General features: G+C 41.1%; 2 protein-coding genes across 6 annotated transcripts in view; both read right to left on the bottom strand.

The window, feature by feature from the left end:
• CILK1 (ciliogenesis associated kinase 1) overlaps window positions 1–1,980 on the bottom strand; it is a 39,346-nt gene extending 37,366 nt beyond the window's left edge. For all 4 annotated transcript variants that reach the window (XM_012441595.2, XM_012441590.2, XM_064360980.1 and 1 more), the window contains exon 1: window positions 1,779–1,980. In XM_012441595.2, the coding sequence (XP_012297018.1) occupies window positions 1,779–1,879 (101 nt within the window). In that variant the 5' untranslated portion in view covers window positions 1,880–1,980. The remainder of the gene's footprint in view (window positions 1–1,778) is intronic.
• LOC135268364 (uncharacterized) lies at window positions 1,909–20,717 on the bottom strand. Of its 2 annotated transcripts, none has more exons than XM_064360981.1 (2): window positions 20,678–20,717; window positions 1,909–2,051 (listed from the first exon to the last, which is right to left on the bottom strand). In XM_064360981.1, exon 2 carries the CDS (start codon window positions 2,026–2,028, stop codon window positions 1,909–1,911), a length of 120 nt encoding a protein of 39 aa, XP_064217051.1. In that variant the 5' UTR covers window positions 2,029–2,051; window positions 20,678–20,717. The 2 variants fall into 2 exon arrangements, with proteins under 2 accessions (XP_064217051.1, XP_064217052.1); XM_064360982.1 differs by lacking the exon at window positions 20,678–20,717 and adding an exon at window positions 20,017–20,318.
• Between the last annotated feature and the right edge of the window lie 682 nt (window positions 20,718–21,399).

Below are 21,399 nucleotides of genomic sequence, written 5' to 3'. Positions count from 1 at the left end.
TCACATTAAACATTTGGGGCTTCATCTTAAAACTGACAGGAAGACATTGGAAGCTGTCTTAGTATGGATTCCTCCAAAAGCAGAGCCTGGGCAAGAACTTGGGTGCAGGTAGTTTATTTGGGAGCTGATTCCAGGAAGCCAGGGCAAGGAGCAGGAGACTCAGAAAAGAGAGGTAGGGAACCCAATAAGGGGTGTATGAGCAAGCCAATACCAGGGTTGGCAAATGGCTCAGGCCTGCTAGGGACCTTTTAAAGAGTGGACAGAATGCACCTTGGTTGAAAGTCTCCCAAGTGCACTTGGGGTGGGGTGCTGGTGTGGGCATAGAGCTGTGTACTACAGCTGCACTGACATCAGGTGGGACTAGGGGATATGTTCAGGCAACACAATGAACATTTGGTCAAATGGTTTTAGCGGATTAAATTTGTATGTTTAAAATAATCCCTTTGGTCTGATATGAATAAGGGAAAAAAAGCCAGGAGCCCTACAGAGGACCTAGTGGTGGAGGCGGTTAAAGGGTAATGGGTTGAATGGAGGTTAGCAGTGGGAATATACAGAGGTAGGTGGATCACATAACTATTACGTAGAATTGATGGGACTAGATGACTAAAGGTGAGGAATAAGCGGGAGGGAAGGCAGGAGAACTCCCAGGTTTTGAGGGGATAGTGTCATTTATCGACGTAGGGAATACTGAAGAAGAAACAAATTTGGGATGACAGTGAGATAATATGCTGAGTCGGAGTGTAGTTTTGGATGAGTTTGAAATATCTGCAGGGCATTCAAATAGAGATGCTGAGAAGGCAACTGGATAGAGATGGGTGTGGCAGTCTCCAATGTGGTTCCCAGAGACTCCCACCTCCTGCTACCCAGAACCTTTTAGAACCCCCTCTCCTTCAATGACTTGCTTCTAACCAATAGAATACAGCAATTTGACAGGAATGTCACTTCTGTAATTAATTTACAAAAGCAAGATATGACTTCCATCTTAGTACAAGTCTCTCATTGCCTTCTTGACTCCCATGTCTTGATGAAGCAAATTGCGATGTTGTAAGTTGGTCTTTAGAGGCCCATATGGCAAGGAACTGAGGGCAGCCTCCTGCCAACAGCCAGCAGGGAACTGAAGCCCTCAGTCCAGCAACCCATAGATCAATGAGCTCAGAATTGGATTCTTCCCCAGTCCAGCCTTCAGATGAGACCCCAGTCTGAGCCAATACTTTGACAAGAGCCTCATGAGAGATACTGAGGCAGAGAATTTAGCTAAGCTGTGCCCAGACTCCTGGCCCAGAGAAACTGTGAGATAATAAATGTGTGTTGTTTTAAACAACTAAGTCTTGGAGAAAATTGTTAAACAGCAACAAATAACAAATACAATGTGTCTGGACTCAGGTTGTAAAGGGCAAGTGGGGCAGGAGGAACAAGACAGCAGTCACCAGACCACCACATGCATGTAAATGACCCAAACTAAGTCACTTAATTTCTTGGGTTTCAGTTTCTTCTCATGTAAAATGATGTTTATTAACCTGCTTGTTACTACCACACAATATGAGAAAATACTTTGATAACAAGTACTAGTGCTATGTGCAAAGTAGTAAATCTAAAGTGGAAATGTTTTTAAGACCTCTAACATGGGTGTTGCAGAGTCAATAATCACCTAACCCACAGAAATCATTATCTAAGGTTCTTCTCCAGGCATCCCACCCACTCCCCTTTAGAACTGTTTCAAAGATGGGGAATGGTGAGGGTAGAGTTAAAATTATCACAGAGTGACAGATCAAACTTACTTTTTAATAGCAATCAGCTCCCCAGACTCAATGCTTCTTCCCAGCAGGACGGAACCGTAGGTTCCATCCCCGAGCTGCCTGATTGTTGTGTATCTATTCATGGTGTGCCTGCTCAGGCCAGACACTCATCTCACGGCCGAAGCGGTTCAGTCCTGCAGCGGTAGCAGCCCTCCCCAGAGTGTAACCAGATTTTTCGATGGCAGCACCAGCACAAAGTATTCAACAGGACGTGACTATCTTCCAAATACATATTTTCAAAAATCAGTCTTCTGCCTGCAGAGAAAAATGAAAGGCAAGGATAAATGGTAAAATACATTTTGAGTAGATGTATTTTTATGAGTCTCAATCTGTGTTTTATTGGAACGCAGTCATATCCACATACTTGCACACCGTCCATGACTACAATCGCAGAGTTAAATAGTTGTGTGATGCTGTATAGCCTGCAAAGCCCAAACGGCAGCAAGTTTTGGAATAATGTTGTTCCATTATAATGTTGATGAAGGAAAAAAAAACTTGATTCCCGTCTGGGGCTGCTGTGTGTGTGGAGTTTGCACATTCTCCCTGTGCCTGTGTGGGTTTTCTCCAGCTGCTCCAGTTTCCTTGCACATCCCAAAGATGTGCACACTAGGTGAAAATCATGTCTACACTCTCCCAGGCCTGAGTGGGTGTAGGGGGTGTGTGTGTGACCTGCAATTGGTGTCTGTCTGGGGTTGGTTCTCACTCTGGGCCCTAAGCTGCTGGGATAGGCTCTGACCACCCACAACCCCAAACTGGAATAAGCAGGCAAATAATTACTTTACTTTTTAAAAAATCTTTCTTAAATGTATGTGTAGCTCACATTTATTTCAATGTTTAATATTCAAAGTGTTTTGGTTTTTATTTAGAAGTTTGGTGATGTTTTTATGACTAGAAATATGCTGTAGGAACTTAACTCTTGTTTGTATCAATTAGCCTACGGCAAAATTGGTTTTGTTTTATGTTGTTTGGCATAAAGTCGCAGTTTCCAAAGAACCTATGGATGAGCTAAGTGAGGACTTAGTGTATTGACCATATGGCCCTTTACACAGTTTACTAACCCTAGGTCTAAATAATGCTCTTTTCTAATTTCTTATACAACTAGAGATACTATGCTTGGAAAGTAAATTTGTCACCGATTCAGAAATAAATCAGCTCCAATTCAATGCTTTTCTGCTGACTAACCATTCTGGGCAAACTCTGAGAGCCAACTGTGGTCGATGAAAATTGCCAGGCTATGAAAATTTCTGCTAAATATACTGTGTTCTGTACACTTGAGCTACAATTAACAATGTAAACATACAAAAGCTAAGAAATGCTAAATTGAAGTTCTCCTGATAAAGAACTTATGTGTGCTCCATGAACTATGTGTGGCTAAGCATCAATGGTATTATTTTCACTGTTAGACATTCAGAAGCTAAAGAAAGAACTAGGAATTCAAGGCCTATGTGTAGGGTGTGCTCCTTTTAAAGTCACTCAGTTTGTGTCTTAAAAATAATGTCGCCGGGCGCGGTGGCTCAAGCCTGTAATCCCAGCACTTTGGGAGGCCGAGGCGGGTGGATCACAAGGTCGAGAGATCGAGACCATCCTGGTCAACATTGTGAAACCCCGTCTCTATTAATACAAAAAAATTAGCTGGGCACGGTGGCGCGTGCCTGTAATCCCAGCTACTCAGGAGGCTGAGGCAGGAGAATTGCCTGAACCCAGGAGGCGGAGGTTGCGGTGAGCCGAGATCACGCCATTGCACTCCAGTCTGGGTAACAAGAGCGAGACTCCGTCTCAAAAAAAAAAAAAAAAAAAAAAAAAAAAAAAAAAAAAATAATGTCACTGATTTTTCATTTATATAATTCAGTCTGCCTATAACAAAGAAACTGTAGTAATAATGTAAAGTGATTACAATGTCTTTAAGCAAACATTAATAAAAGGTAAATGCTGAAATAACAAAGATGTTTTGAAATATGGCTATCAAACTAGTAATTTGAAAAGTCAAAAGATCAGAAAATAATGATTGGCAGGATGTGACACTCTGCACCTAAATCAAGTCTATAAAGCTTCTCCTTCCAGGAGAATTCCAGTTAATAAATGTAGAAGGAAAGAGAGAACTAAGAAATTTCCCTATTAGGTAAACACCACAAAAAGGTTTGTTATAGGCAAAGTTCACTCATGAATGCGAAAATTAGTGGATGGAAGTTTAAGGAGAAACAGCATATTTGCATAGATCCCAAGTATCTAAAGGTACTTATTAACTTTGAAGAGAAAGATGGGAACTTCACAGGGAGAAATCCAGGAGAAACCTCCTTATCAGAGTAATCAAGTTCAATATCGCCAGCAATGACTTTATGTATTCTGGATGTGATGCACTTGAGAAGGGTATGTCATCACTTCTGCAGTTTTCCTGTCAAAAAGCCAGAACCTCAATCTAACCATGAAAAAATATAAGACAGATATCAACTGAGAGACATTCTATAAATAACTGACTAGTACTCCTACAAAGTGTCCAGATTACAAAAGACAAAGACAGACTAAGGAGCTGTCACAGATTGGAGGCAATTAAGCAGACATGCCAACTAAATGCAGTGTGGGATCCTGGAAGAGAAAAGGACATTAGTGAAAAAGTTGGTAAAATCTGAGTAAGATCTGTTGTTAATAGTATTGTGCCAATGCTGATTTCCTGGTTTTGATCATTGTTCTATGGTTATATATTAATACTAGGGAAAACGGGGTGAAGAGTTTCTAGGAACTCTGTACAATTTTTGCAAGTTTTCTGTAAGTCTAAAATTAGTTCAAGATTAAAATTTAAAAATAGGCCAGGCACAATGGCTCATGCCTGTAATCCCAGCACTTGGGAGGCCGAGGCAAGTGGATCACCTGAGGTCAGGAGTTTGAGGCCAGCCTGGCCAACATGGTGAAACCCTATCTCTACTAAAAACACAAAAATTAGCTGGATATGGTGGCATGCACCTGTAGTCCCAAGTACTCAGGAGGCTAGGGCAGGAGAATCATTTGAACCTCGGAGGTTGAGGTTGCAGTGAGCTGAGATCACACCACTCTACTCCAGGCTGGGTGACAGAGTGAGACTCTGTTTTAAAAAAAATGAATTAAAAATATAAGTAAGTAAGTAAGTAAGTAAGTAAGTAAATAAATAAATAAATAAATAAATAAATCCAGACTATGTTCTCCTGAGAGCTGTGTGTGCGCTTGAGAAATCTTAAGGAATATAAAGGTCCTGCCTGATTTCACCACACTTTATCACAGAATCAAGCAAGCTTTTAGAGATCAAGCTCCACTCTATCCACTCTAGACTCATTCCCCTAGAACCACTGTAAGGCCCCTGGATGGACAGGCATTTTCCTTCTTGAAACTCTTCAGAATCAGACTCCCTACAACCTCCTTCAGGAGCTCTTTAGGGTGATGTATTCCATTGATGATTAATAAATATTTATAAAGCACCTCCTGTGGAACAGATCCTGTCTTTAAGCTCTGAGAATACAAAGACCAATAAAATATGGTCCCTTCTTTTAAAGAGCTTAGAGTCTCCTGGCAGAGGATGGGGGTGTGGGTGGGAGGGGAAAAGCAGATATGTACCAGTCATGAATGCAAACTAAGGTATTTCAAGTATGCTAAGGGCACAGGATGTGGAGGGGAATTAAGAAGAAAGTCCTCTTGGTTTCTAGCTGGGTCAATTCCATCTGCTTAGGGAGGGCAGTAAAAATCTTCATAAAAGATTATCTTAAAAAAGAGAAAAGTAGGTATTTTGTAGGGCAAATGGGGTTCTAACGCTCCAAGAAGAAGAAACTAAGAGGGGCTTGAAATTGGGAAGTGGAAGTGGGGAGCTTGTGGAAAGAGTTGGTAGACTACTGTTTATGGAGGAAGCCAGATGCCATTTTTTTAAAATACAGGCTTTGACTGGTTTACTGGAAGAGAAGAAAATGCTATAAAGCAGGGGTCCGTGAACCAGGGGCCATGTTAGGAGCTGGGCCGTACAGCAGGAAAGCAGCGGGTGAGTGAGCGCTGACGCCTGAGTTCGCCTCCTGTCAGATCAGTGGTGGCATTAGATTCTCATAGGAGCGCGAACCCTATGAGTTTGTGAACTGCCCATGGGAGGGATCCAGATTGCCTGCTCCTTAGGAGACTCTAATGCCTGATGATCTGAGCTGGAACAGTTTCATCCTGAACCATGGACGGTAGATTGGATACAAATACTTATCTGTGTTACAGTTACTATAGTTGTAATTACTATCCTGTGATTCAGTAAGAACATAGTTTCATTCTTGGGAAATACACTTTGAAGAATTTACAGGTAAAGGATCATGATGTATGCAATTTATTCTCAAGTGGGTAGAATAAAAATTTTGTGTGTGTTGTGTGGAGAACAAATGGGGTAATATGTTAACAACAGGTAAATCTGGGTAAAGAGTATACTATGGACTGAATATTTCTCCTCCAAATTCACATGTTAAATCCTATCCTCCAATGTGATTGTATTTGGAGAGAGACCTACAAAAAGGTAATTAGGCTACAGAGGTCAGAAGGGTAGGGGTCTGATACAAAAGGGTTAGCGTCTTGTACCTCTCCCCCACACTTCCTACCAAATGAAGACACAGGAAAAAGGCAGCTATCTAAAAGCCTGATGCTTTTTGCAATGGCATTATACTACTGATTCATATCAGTTACTAATAATAAAGCCTTTTTTTGGATAATGTCCCTTCCTCATCCACTTAGATTGTACAATCTCACCAGAAACCAAATCATTTGATCTTGGACTCTCCAGCCTCCAGAACTGTGAAAAAAATAAATTTCTGTGAAGACACCCAGTCTATGATATTATGTTATGTATGGTAGCCCAAGCAGACTAAGACAGGATATATGGGTATTCTTTGTGCTATTCTTGCAACTTCACTGTAAATTAAAAATTATTATAGATTAAAAATTTCAATTATCCCTAAAATGGGAAAAGAAAGGAAATTTTAAAAAGATACAGGGATCTTAAATGTTTTATTTTAGCTTAAAAACAGACTTTAATACAACTTGTTGAGAAGACAGAACACTATCATACACCACGGTTCCTTCATTTCATGATTACTGTATTATGGAATAGATTGGATTCAGGCTGTGTCTTAACCCAAAAACTACATTTGGACCACAGCACAAGCAATTTTGGCTCTGTGTTTATTTTCCCCTTTTTCTTCTTAATGTTTATCTTCAACTATTTTTTTCACATGGCATACACACAGTCCCCAACTTATGATGGTTTGACTTACGATATTTTGACTTTACAAATGGCGCCAAAGCTACATGCATTTAGTAGAAATCAAATTTCGAGCATCCATGCAACTATTCTGTTCTTCATTTTCAGTGCAGTATTCAATATATACAGGAGATATTCAACACTTTATTATAAAATGGGCTTTGCGTTAGATAGTTTTGCTCAACTATAGGCCAATGTAAGTGTTCTGAACATGTTTAAGGTAGGCTAGGCTTACAATGATGCTCAGTAGGTTAGGTATATTCAATGTATTTTTGACAATGATATTTTCAACTTACAGTGGGTTTATAGGGATGTAACCCCACTATAAGTTGAGATGCATCTGTATATGAATTCTCCCATCATACATTATTTCCTAAAAAAAAAAAAAAACACTGTAAATAATGTCAACTAGTAAATATTGTCCTTTTTTTTTTTTTTTTTAAGGAGGCTTTGCCCTAGAGACAATGGGAAGTCAATTAAAGTTTTGTAACTAGGGGACTAACATGATCAGATCTGCATTTTGTAATACAGTTAGAATTTTTTTCTTCATGTCCAACCAAAACTTGCATATTCTAATTTAAGCAAATTTCTTCATGCTTAGTTTTCTGTGGATATTAAGAAGCCATGCCATAAAAATGTCCATGCACATGAAATTAGTAATCAAGCATGTGTCTGTCAGTCTTCTCCTGTCTTAATTACATGACCTTTTCTCAGAGGATGCATTTTCTACTCCTTTAATTACCTTTGGCATTCATCTCTGAACCCTCATACATTCTCCATCTCCTTGATAAACGATGGTGACCAAAACCTAATAGCAACCTCTAATACAGTAGCATGTGGCTTCCCTCATGCTTTTTGCAATGGCAGTATACTACTGATTCATATCGGTTACTAATAATAAAGTCTTTTTTTGGATAATGTCCGTTCCTCATCCATTAGATTGTACAATTGGAACAACGGTTTCCTAGATTATCACTGAGAAAACTATTTGTGAAAGAATTAAGAGCTTCATTGAAATCCAGATAGATTGGGTCATTCATTCAATGCACAATCACCCCAACAATTCCTCCTTGTTACAATCTGTCATATTATCAAGGAACAAAATCTAATTACTCTGGCAAGATATGACTCTCACCATAGCATGGTAGTTACTTTCTAATTTCTTATGCTACTTCAGGTAACTACCTAACAACTGTACAATGGATCAGACTAGTGTCTCTTCAAGCATTGATGGCAGATGGTATAATTTTATTCGAACTTTACTGAGATGCTAAGCATTATGCAAGACTCTTGAGCACATTAAAGATAAGGTTAGAGTCTCTCCTTTAAATCACTCACAACTGACAGATACACAAAAAATGTAGAAACTGCTATGAGAATGCAGTAGAGAGCAACCAACTCTTGGGAGGACAGCAATCTGACACTCCTTCAGAGAAGGGGTAGTATTGAGATGTTAAAGAATGAACATGGTTTTCTTACACAGAAAAGGAGAGAAAGGAATTATAAGTGGAGGAAAGTGTAAAAATGTTGGCGAATACAAGAACTTGGTATATTCATAAGAGGACAGGCACAGCCTATTGTTTCTCACCTTGGTTGAGCACAGAATCACCTGGAGAACTTTTAACATTTACTGATGCCTAGCCCCAGCCCCAAGAAGCAGGTAGGGATGGGGGTTGAGCTTTGAGAGTTCTGAAAGCTTTCCAGGTATAGTGTGAAACTAGGGCTGAGAAGTACAAGACTAGGATAAAACCAATCCAATGGACGGCAGTGGAGGAAATTGTAGGAAATAGCTAAAAATTTAGGGTGGGCCCAATTATGAAGGGGAATGTGTATCATGCGGCAGTTTTTTGTTTTTGCTTTTGTTTCGTTATTTTTTTGAGACAGGGTTTCAGTCTGTCACTCAGGCTGGAGTCCAGTGGCACAAAATCCCAGCTCATTGTAGTCTTAACCTCCTGGGCCCAAGTAATCCTCCCATCTCAGCCTCCCAAGTAGCTGGGACTACTTGGTGTATACCACCAACCAAACCTTTTTTTTTTTTTTTTTTTTAGAAATGAGGTCTCTTTTTTGCCCAGGTTGGTCCTCCCACTTTGGCTTCCCAAAGTGCTGGGATTACAGGTGTGAGTGCACCCGGCCTTATGCAGGAGTTTGATATTTATCCTACTGAAGGGAGTTCTCCAGAGTTGTAGGCAGAGAAATGGCATGAATAAAATCCTTCTGGAGACTACATAGATGTTAGAATACAGAGATCAGAGGCAGAGACTAGTTAGGAGGCTACTCCAATAGTCTAAATGAAATATGATGAAGGCCTGAACGAAGGCACTGGACTGGGTAAGTCTTAGATACAACAGGAGAATATGGGTTTGAGATAGGGAATGTGTACGTATGTGTTATTTGGACAATGTACAGAGATGTGGGTTCTGTTTTCTGGGGTGCTGAATTTGAGATATGTACCAAACCTCTCACTGGAGATGCTCAATAAGCAAATAGCTCTAAGATTGTTTTATTTTTCCCCAAAGAGAGAGTATTATTGGAGTTCTTATTGGTAGCACAGCATTCAGACAAGGCTGATACACTGTATAAGTCCAGGTTACTCCATTCACACAGAACACAAAGTGAAAGGTGCCCACTGGAGTTGTTTAATAAGGCAGCCCTGGGTTCACAACAAAAGATGCAATAGTCCCATCATACCCCTGGTTTACTGCTCCAGATGCCAAACTTCAAGAGAAATATTAAAGAACATAGTGAGAGGTCTAAACGAAAGTACAAGAAGGGTAGTTGAAGAAACACAGGATTCTGGAAGCAAAGGAGATTTGGAAAGCCATGATAATTGTTCCAAGTATACACACATCGGAGAGAAGGGTTAGTTACACTAGGTATGGATCCAGAGAACAGAACCATGACCACTGTTTGAACTTTCTATTATTCACATTAGTGAATTATTTCCCATAACGAAAAAAATGAAGTGGTATTAGCCACACTAGCATTAGACAAGAAGCACCAGTCAGCTCACATATGCACAGTCAAATCTGAGCATATCCTAGCAGGATGTGGTTAAATATACTTGAGATCGGTATTGTTCAGTTATTCATCCTTTTTGTGGTGGCCCAAATAGGATGACTCATGTCATAATCTGAAAGTAAAGAGCAAAAACTTACTGTTGCTCTGGGAAAACAATAGGGCGATGGACAATGCACTAGAAAAAAGAAGGGAGCCATGGTAGACACCATCACTGGTCCACTCCATAGCAATGCTCCCTTCTTGCTTAGTTTACAGAACGCTGATTTTACTCAGGATTTGACATACTCAGCCATAGCAGCCATCCCAGGGCATGAACTATGATAGATCTAATCCAAGCAAAGGAATTCTAATTCTGTACTAAAATCTGTTTAGAAGTGGTGCTATGGCTCGGACTTACGAGATTGAAAGGGAAGTGAGCTGACGAGGAAAGAGAAAAGCTTCTGAGAAGAAATCTACTCCCTAATAAAGACAGTTGACAAAGAAGCTGCATTGAATGTGACTGTGTAAAGCTGTGATATTTAGGGCTGAGGCAGAGATGACTATGAGACATCAGCTGTAAAGATGAGAATCCCATCTGCGAAGGATGTATTCATAGAAAGAGGTTGAGTCCTTGATGACATCAGTGGGCTGCTGCTTGAACCCTGAAAAATATGCCTTTGGGTTTCTTGTTCTACAACATAATTGAAGGTCTCTGTTGAAGAAGTCACTGTTAATCTATCCAGTACAGCTAAAGGCATTCCTGATACAGTGAGCTACACTAACTTAGGTACAAAATGCAAAATTCTCTATGGGAGGTGACAGATAGACCTTTATGGTTAGCACAGTTTTGAAGACTGAAAGAGGTATACAGCTGGAGACAAATTAGAAGTAACTCTCCCTTCCATTATCTGCTTCCATTTTGAAAGAAAGTATCACACAAATAAGATACAAACCTATTGTGGTAGAAGAATGTCCAAAAATGTCCCCAGTATCACTCTGGGTTGCTTGGACAACTAGCTAGCTGAAGCTGGGTGACTTTGTGGAATCTGGTCATGTGCCTGTAACATGGCAGGTGGGAAACATGAAAGGATTCCACCTTGCATGACAAGTGGAGCCCAACATGCGGATCACTCTGTATGTCACTGATAGTGACATTTACTACAGGTGGCCACAGAGCTTCAGTTGAAGGCAACCAAGGCAAGCACAGAGCTCTCAAGCTGAGTTCTTTTTTTCTTTTTTTGAGACAGGGTCTTGCTCTGTCTCCCAGCTGGAGTGCAGCTGGTGTGATCAAGATTCACTGCAGCCTCACGGGCTCAGACGATCCTCCTAACTCAGCCTCCCGATTGGCTGGGATTATAGGCAGGCACCACCACACCTGGCTAATTTTTGTATTTTTTGTAGAGACAGGGTCTTGCTATGTTGCCCAGGCTGGTCTTGAACTCCTGAGTTCAAGCACTCTGCCCACCTCAGCCTTCCAAAGTGCTGGGGTTACAGGTGTGAGCCACTGTGCTCAGCCTCAATCTGAGTTCTAACAGGAAAAAAGGTTTCAGCACTCTAATGACTATTTTTATTATATTAATATTAATACATCCTTCTTTGATACTTAATGGGAGACATTTACATCTGTAGAGTCAGTGCTTCAAAGAAAGAAGCAGGCAAATATAAAAAATTTGATACATGACAAGATATCACAAATCCAGCCTGAAACCTCTGAGTATATGACATTAGCATACAAAGATTTCACAGTGTGTAGACCAGAGACCACACACCGGCAGCATAACATTTTACCCATAAGTCACTCCATTGAGACCTCAATCCAGAAGTAGAAGACAGTTTCTAAGTCAACTCTTGTCTTTTCTATGGTAATAAGAAGCTGAAGAAACATCCCTACCCCTTCAGGTTGGCGTGTGCTCTGCAGCTCACCACAGTCCCTATTCTCCCTGTTGTCACTTGCCATTTTTTTTTTAGCTGCCCTTTTTTTTGTGTGCCTTCATGGCCGCATGTTTTACTGGATGAAAAATATTTCTCTGTTCCTATACCTGTATCAAAAGTGACAAAGTAAAAGCCTGGAAAAAAAAAAAAAAAAAAAAAAACCCTTATACTTAAAGAAAAAATGGAAGAGAAGGAAAATTATTCTTTTTTAGTAAAGAAGAGCAATTTCTCACTCTTTGACAAGCACACACCCAGCTTCCTTGAGTCTTTCATTTTCCTCCTCTGCCCTGACAGCATTTAAATTCAGCTTCTGGTACAGATAGTTAACACTGCTTGAGAAGTGAATGGAATGTAGCATCCTGTCCATTACTTTGAGAATTAGCATATATTTCTAACTCCTAGTATTTCTAAATTCTGCTTTGACTCCAGGAATTAACTTAGATAAATCATTCATTATAACAAATCCACACTTAGCAACCTAATATCAAATATGCCCAAAACGTGATAATAATTTTAGTATCTACTATGTGCATAGTACTATAAGTGCTTTTGCATACATTAGTACATTTAACCCTCATAACTCTACCAGGTAGGTACTATTACTATTATCCCTATTTTACAGAGAAGGAAACTGAGACACAAGTTACATGTCTAGGTTATACAACAGACGTGGCAGAACTGAGACAGGAACCCAGGCTGACTGTACCAAACTTAAGGGAATGGTTTCAACACATCATGAATCTTTGGAGGATCTGAGAATGAGAGGAAGAGAAGTAGTACTTTGTATCTCAAGGCCCAAATATGGAAACCAGTGATACGGCTGCGCTCTAGTTGGCTTCATTCTGCAATCAAACATCAGTGAATCTATTGGAGGCATTAGCAGCATCAACATGCCCACAGTGGAAGCAAAGTGAATGTACACAAAGAGGGACAGTTTCCACTCAGCGCTGACCTGCTGGGCCTCAGGGTGTCTCTTGGTCCTTGGGTTTACTTTCGGTGAATCAGGGCATTGGACTTGCTCTAAGGTGGTTTCTTCCTCTAAAGCTGTGTGATTCTGTGGCTCTGTATGAGGAATCCAGCTAGAATTTGTCTAAGGAAAAAAATGGATAAATGTTTCTGCTTTTTGTATCACGTGAACAAAGGTTAGCGGAGAAGACAGTGCCACCGAAGGACCCTGTATGCTACACATCTCTCTTTCAAGAGACGCACAAGTGCCCCAGTGCCTCGGCCAGGCCCCAACGAACATTAAACATCGATTCCTTCTCTTCCAAGCTCACACATCACATCTTCCAAGCCTCCTGCCCCTACCCACACATGTAGACCCAGAGAACAGCCCTCTCCCTTGATGCTATAATGCCTTGTCCTCACCTCACTGCCAGCCCCTTCCCCGTGGCAGTGACCTGCAGGTGCACCCTCTGCTTCAGCCTCGACACTCTCCGAGATTCCTTCATTCTCGTGCTCTCACTCCACTTGCATTAGCAAGTCCTTAAAGATTATTTGAAGAGCCCAAATTTGAATTTTAGTCTTTGCTATTTATTTTCTGTACAACCTTGACTAAGTATCTCAAAATTCTCAGTGCTTCCATTTTGTCATACACAAAATAAAGACTATTTTATTTATTGGGCCTGACTCAAAGTTTTGAAGTTCTGAAGTGGAAGAACAGTGAATACCAGAGAATAGCTAAGGCAGGCAGGCAGCCTGGGCCCTCCCACAACAATGCCGGGATGACTGAGTCTCAGAGAATCACAGAAAGTTCCCCTTTATACGGTCAGATCAAGCCTTTGGCCTTTGGGTAAGGCTGTACCCAATGAACAAAGAAAGACAGATTTATCTCTCTATCAAAGAGTTCCAGCACACCTTTGAAGTCAATGTTATGATGTTCCTGGCTAGGTGACAATGGGGAAAACCTTCCTGTGATTTGCCCCAATTCCCTCCCCTCAGCTTCAATCCTTGGTGGAAGCAAAGCAGCTCACATCGGTGCCTTGCTCATTCACAGCCTAAAAAACAGAGGCTAGGGGCAGGGAAAATTGTAGTTCATTCTTTAATTTGAAACCTTGATCAATGAATTAATGCCATCAGTTAACATTTTCTAAGACAGGAGACAAAAGATTACATGCAAACTTGGGGTTCTCTAGGAGCTGTGATTTACCAGGCCCACTGACACCATTCAGATCCTTAGGAGGAGCTTGTCTCCCTTCGCATTAATTATCTTACATGGAAAAGATTCTGTTACTTTCATTTATCCTCCTAGGAAAAGTGGATTCTGTGCAAAATCATTAGATGACTCTTCTCATGGTACCTCTGTGTTCCATTTTACCTTTACAGGTCTATAATTACACTTTGTATTCTAGGTTTCAATGTGTCCTAACTTTACAAGAGTCAGTGAATACTGTTAATTTCTTTTTAAAAAGTACTAGAAATAGTGCATCTGGGTTTATATTTTTCTCCTGGACCTAATTCTTCTGCCCCTATGCATTTTAGCAAGCAAATCTTGTAAGCATTTTGCCTCTTGGACTACTGCTTTTTTTCTGCATGAGGAATAGCAGTTACAAAGCCAAAAGGACCTTCCTTACATGGGTCTTGCTTTGTCTTGACCTTGACAGAGGAGTGAATTAAAGATGCATTCAGCTATTGCATCCACTGGATGTTAACAAGAACCAGTTACATGGTGTGCCTTCTTCTATGCCCCAGAATCTGTTCATACCTTTACCATCCCTCTCCCCTTTCACTCCCAGCTTCTGAAAAAAGAACTCCCCCTGCACAAGGTCCTTAATCCCATGAGAAGCTTTCACAGCTCCCTGTCGCTTCTCTTGCAATATCAAAGGTGCTCCTGCCTTGAACCTTAAAAAAAAGTCTTCAGTCACTTGCAGATGATTTTTAAACTGGGACACTTGGTTGGCTTTGGTGAACTGTAAAGAACTGAAGTGAAGGTGAAATGTTAAACAAAAAAAGCCAGAAAAAACAAACCTTTACCCTGCCATGTTTGAAACTGCAGATGAGCTAAAACGAGAGTCCCCAGCTAGTCCCCAGCTTAAAGAAAACTGCCGAGGGTGGCAACAGTCCTGCTTGCCTGTGTTTGGGGGTGGGCAAGATGGGGGACAGTGAAGGTGGGGGATTGACGAAGAGCATATCACATACAAGTTCATGTAGATATTACCTTTCGTGGTATTGCAAAATAAGCAGCTGGACATTACCCAATAATATTTTACCTTTCTGGTTCTAACACATTATCTTTTATGCTAGTTACAAGGACAGCCACATGTTATCAGTATCTCTAAACATATTACAGCACTTTTGACTAAGGACCTAACCTCAGTGTAAGACGCTTTGCTAGCATGTATACAAAAAATGAAAATGCGTTCAAGTAAAGGAAGTAAAGGCTTAATGTAGAAATAAAATAGGGCAGGGATCAGCACACCATTTCTGTGAAGGGCCAGCAAACAGGTTAGGCTTTGCAGGTTCTCCATCTCCCTCACAACTCCACTCTGCCGTTGTAGCATGAAAGCAGTCAAAGACAATACATAAATACGTGGGCATGGCTGTGTTCCAGAACTAATTTATTTACAAAAACAGGCAGCAGGAAGGATTTGACACACAAGCCATAATTTGTCAAGCCCTAAAAATGAGGAGACCCCCAAATAAGTAGAAGCACTTTAGTACTCTCCATAGAACCCTCATTTACCCCTAGGTTTCAGGGCTACATACAAAGCTGTGCTTATCCCTAGAATAGAAGCTCTGTGAGGGCAGAAACGTTGCTATGTTCACAACTGTATTCCCAGAACCTAGAAGAGAACCTGGCATAGTTGGCACAAGTAGGTACTCACAATAAAGATGTGTTTAATGAATTAACTAATGAATGAACAGTTTATGGAGCTTTAAAAGGCAATTCTGACCCTAGGTGATTTTCCTGTACTACCAAATCCACCCTCACTGCCATCCTGTCATGCCCCACTTCTCTGCAAATTGGACAACTGTATTGGAACTAGGGTACCAAAATGATGACTCCTTCTAAAAACCTTTACACTAACTTAGGAAAAAATTTGCTTTTCAACAGGTACGATAACATGAAGCCATGTATATCTTACACTTTTCTCACTCACCTTTGTTTTAGTTAAATCATTCTCTAGTAAATTCTCTTTCAAAGCAAAGGCAATGTCTAAGAGGGCAAAACTATTAACAACTATCTTCCAGGAACCAGAAGTTCATGCAAATGGTAATTTTCGTGATATTGCCAAATACGTAGTTGGGCAATACACGATAGTACTTGACCTTTCTGGTTCTCAGGCATTATCTTTTATGGTAGTCACAAGGGCAGTCACAAGTTATCAGTACTTTATCACAAGTCATGCTTCACCTATAGAAAGGTAAAAAACAACTCACATCCATCTCTCCTAAAAAATATGTGATTCTCATAAGATCTGGGCCATTAAGTGAGTACTAAGAGTTGTTGACAAGGTGGGAAAAGCACTAAATGAAAAGTGAGGCACTATTGTGGCCCTTCCAATTCAAAAAAAGTGAGTTCAGACGACCATCATCTGCTAGGAACTACAAGTTCACACAGATAGTGACTTTTAGACATCGTCAAATATAGTTGGACATTACACTATAATACTTCATCCTTTTGGTTGGGAGGCATTATCTTTTATAGAACCATGATTAGCTACTAAAATCTAGGAAAAATTTAAAGATAAAATATAACTGAGTGCTAATTAATATAGATTTGAATGCTATATGCAATAGGATCCACATTCAAAGCTTAATGTCGAAGAAACTTCAAACCATAGAGTTAGAATTTTTTTTTCTGTAAAGGTCCTTAATGATTATTTGACATCCTCACTTTATAGATGAGATCCAGAGACCCAATGAAGAAGAACAGAATCCTTGTTATCTTCAGAGTAGCACAGCATATTTTTTAAATGTGTAAATATAATACATGTTTTATAGCCAACTAAAGATGTATCAAATGTTCTCCATGTATCCCTTTGTAAAAAGCATATAAATATTTTGCTAATCCTGAGCCCATATAGTTTTTAAAAAGGGGGAGGCAGATGTTTGAAGATGTGCTATTCTCAAACTCAAACACGACTTCACACGTTAACATGTGCTGGATTTGATTTCAGCTTGCACAGGTAAGTTTCACAACGAGACACTCTTCCTATCCAGGAAGACTTCAACTTTCAAAGCACAGCGAGTCAGGTACTTAATGTGCAAGGATACTTCAGTGTCCTTGGAAGAAAATCAGGAATAGAAGCCTTCTGTTTGGGTTGAGTGTTTCCCTAAAACTTGTTGAGTAGTAGTTTTTCCTAACATCGGACAGCACCTCACTAGGAGCAGAGAGATTGAGCGAGGATGCTCAAGTCAACTTTAGTTACCATCTAGAGGTAGACCAGAGCTGCTGCTTTTACTTCTTTGGCTGCAGTCAAAGGCATCTCTGATTTTCTTCCTGCCACAATACTTCCTTGGCATTTTAATGCAATTTGTCCCAGAAAATGATCTGTTTCACCAAATTCTTTTACAAGATAATTTTCTAGAACACATGTGTTGTTATAAGGGAGTTAAAACTCGATTTCAAAGGTAAGCACAACCACAAACTAAGACACAATTACACTATAACCCCAAAACCTGTGTATAAGTCATCTGGCACACACCTCTGTTTGCGCATTCTCCCAGTCAACCACATCAACCATAAACACTGAAGTCCACAGATAGGAGATTTCCAATACTCTAAACATAGGCCCTTCTCAGAAAGCCACAGTCAGCAAAGACCACAGGTGAAAGACTCAACAGTAAAGTGAGATGCTATTCACAGGCTTTCAGATTAACATATACTGAAAGGTCATTACACCCAGATTTCTGCCAAGGAATCACCAGGCAAATACACACACTCACACAGACCCCGCAAGCAGAAAAATGCATTTTATAAGGGTAGACATCAATAGAAGGGTTAGGTACAACTCTAACTCTGCAAGATCCTACAAAATGAAATGGAGGAGATTGCTGCAGGAGCAGCAGCAAAAAAAAAAAAAAAACACCACATTTTTTAAAGCAAGTAGTGTTCTTGGCAAGGTTCAGATGGAAAAACAGCAACAGATCCCAGAAGCAGAGCTGCAGCCAGGAATAACCTAAGCTCAAGCCATTTTAAGTAAGGGCAGGATAATACTTACTAAGGATTCGCTGCATGGTTACACTGGTTCTCTAGGCCTCTAGGCTGAGTGTTCAGGGATTGGATTTTGTTAAGTTACTGTCAAGGGATAAGCAGACCTTTATCACGTATATGCCAGTAAGCACTATAAACCATCTTCATACCACAACAGGGGAGTGAAGCTGGGGGGAAGCCTTTTCCCTATTTTGCACATGAGATTAATACTAGGAGAATTACAGAAGGCCACATGACTAATAAGTGGAGTCATGCCCTTTCCCCTATTCTGCCATACTTCAAAGCCCACGATACCACATTACCAGGCATAAAATATGGTTCCTGCCCTAAAGAGGCTTAAAATAACCTAAACCAATTAGAGATCAATACAGCCAGTATAATGAAGGTTGAACAAGCAAGTATCTTGAGAAACAGAAAGAGAAAATATTATAAAAGAAGTAGACTTAGGCTCCTCTGAGAATAGGTAGGAGTTGCACAGGAGAGTGAAGAGAAGCGGGGGATCGGGGGGTTCTCAGGAAAGCACTATGAGCAGTGACACTGTGGTGGGAAGGAGTCTGGCCCCATTAGCAGGATAGCAAGAAGACCAGGCTGCTTACAGTGCAAAGATGCATGCTGAAATAAAAAGAAGATTTTAGATAGGAAGAGTGAGGCTGATTATGATAGGCCTTGAGAAGTCAGGCATATTATTTCAAACTTGAGATAGTACATAATGAAGAGAAACTGAAGGTTACATGTCCAGAAGAGTGAAGTGATCATTTTAAAGATTACACAGGCAACATAACTCTGAAAAGATCAGAGGGAAACTTCTCATTCATTCATTCATTCAGCAAACATTTAATGAGAGCTTAGTAAGAGTCAGGCTTGGGAGGCTGTTGCAGTACTGCAGGAGAGGAAGGGTGAGGACTAGATTAGAATATAGAAGGAGGGATCTATATAAAACATATTTCAAAGGTCTTGATGACTCATTGATATAGAGGATGAAGGAAATGAAGGAAAATATGATTAAAGATAATTCCAATGTTTCAAGATTAACATAATTTCCACTGTACTAGGAACCTCGAAAAGCAATGAGAATAACAAACAATAAAGTATAAAAAGGGCTCTGATGATATCGAACAGTCAATAAATAAAACTTCTAAATGGCTTGTTTGATGTCCTAGTAGCTCATTTATACTTAGTCTGTGGAGAAGAAACTTCAGTGAAAAGACCTTTTCTTTGTGATTAAATGCTGAGTTCCCTTGGCAAGGACAGCAGGGGTCTGCCTAATCAGACAGGCCCCATCAACCCTCCAGCACACCCCTTCACCATCTGAACCTAGATTGGTTTCATTAGGAAATGTGGCTGCCTCCCTGCTGCCTGACCACCAGTTTTGACTTTGGAGAAGGGGACAAGGCAAAGTGAAAAGAGGGAAATAAAAAGTGGGCAGAGTCACTTAGAGAGTGGGGAATGGTACAAGATGTCATTTTAAATAAAGGATCCCAGTACTGCTTTCCTTTCTACACCTACTTCCTAGTGTTTTAAATTCCTGGTCCTCAAGTATATAGGAAAGCCTTAAAGAGTCATTACCATATTGTAGCATATTGTCCAGAAACTATTTCAAATGTGCATATTTATGCATATATTAACTCCCAGCACAGTTCAGCATATGATTGAGACACAAATTCTTCTTAATAATTTATATGTTGGCTACAGAAATTTAAAGCTCATTTAAAGTTTATATTCAGTAATGGTGCCATTCACTATTGAAGCATACCCTGAAACCCCACTCACTGGGAAATGTGAGAAATGAAAACTGTAACTATCAAACTTCTGTTACTACAAAGAGTGCTCCCGGCCAAAAAAAACAAAAAACAAAAAACAAAAAACCCACAAGCCCCAATACTTTATACCTTAGAGAAGTCCAGTCCCGCTTGTCAAATTCAGTGTGGAATTCCCTCAGCCTAGCCCAGCTCCAGTAAAAGCAGGTCTTACTTAGTTATAAGAGGAAAGGAATATTCTTCTCTGCAGAATGATGCATCAGCTACCTTACATATAAGTCCTTAATATTAGTGTCAAAGTCAAACTTTAAAAGGTTAACATTACAAAAGAATCAGTTGTTATGGAAAATCCTTCAACATCCTTCTCATAACAGCTACTCAGTTTAATGAGAAAGAAATCAGAGCAGAAAGAAATCCAATAAAAAATGGTTGCAAATAAGTATGCGAGGATTTTTGCTCAGACCCCTTGTGGGACAGCCAAGGGCCTAGTCAGGGAAATTCCAAGAGCAAGTCCTCAATGTGCCCCGCAAAGAGGCTTCAAATTGGCTAGGGTCTTCCCCCTCTTTAAGACTAAAAGATAAACACCCATCAAAATCCTCCAGGTTCCGAGTTTTCATGCCAGGAAGGAGAGACCCACATGATCGCGGAAAGAAACTGTAACCCATTAGCCTCTTCCTGCGCCTCCGATCCGTCGCGGGGCCACCGGCCAGGGCTCCCCCGGCCGCCCCAGCCCAGCAGCTACTAAAGTGACAGGTCGCCCGGCAGAAGCCCCTAAACCCCGAACCCCACTTACTGGCGCCGCGAACACAGGCGGGGGCCCGCCCCTGCGGTGAGCGCAGCTCCTCGACGAGCCGGGCGCAGCCGCCCGCTCGGGAACTGGAAATGGGGACAAGCCCTGCTAGGACCGGCTGAGGGCTCCGTGCGGGGACGCCCGCGAGGTCCGGCGAGTCGCACGGGCCGCACGGCGCATGGTAGTGCAGCAGGAACCCGGTCGTTTTCCAGCCTCCGGCAGGAAAACAAACAAAAGGCTGGGTGGCTTCTAGTGGGGACGACCGGCCGCTTTCCCTGGGAAAAGTTACCCTGCAGCTCCCCTCGCTGGCCCTGCGCGTCCCTGCACCGCGTCCCGTTCGCCCTGGCTCGCCCAACTGGGTTGCGCGGCGCAGCTCCGGGCAGAGGGCGGCACTGCTCCCAGGGACCCCGAACGCCAGCTGAGCACAAGGCGATCTCCGACTCCAAACGCACTCCTAGTTGCAGATCGGCTCGATCAACCATCAAGACTTAGAAATGGAGGCTGTCGATGGACGTTCTGAGCACATTTAATTAAAGGTAATCGTTGTAAAAACATTTTTCTGATTTGCAAAAACGTAGCTGAGGTGGCACGACATTGTGAAAGTAATCAATGCCACTGAATTGTATTCAAAGTTGTTAAACAGCAAATTTCATGTTACCTATACGGAAAAATGCGATGAAAACGCACCTGATTGCCTGGTAGCATTCCTTTGAACGCTTAAGAGT

This window comes from Aotus nancymaae, unplaced genomic scaffold, assembly GCF_030222135.1.
Source record: "Aotus nancymaae isolate 86718 unplaced genomic scaffold, 86718_ANA_hifiasm-v0.15.2.pri h1tg000040l, whole genome shotgun sequence".
Taxonomy (NCBI): domain Eukaryota; kingdom Metazoa; phylum Chordata; class Mammalia; order Primates; family Aotidae; genus Aotus; species Aotus nancymaae.
The sequence above is the reverse complement of the archived record's forward strand: the minus strand, read 5'-3'. Positions and strand labels throughout refer to the sequence as shown.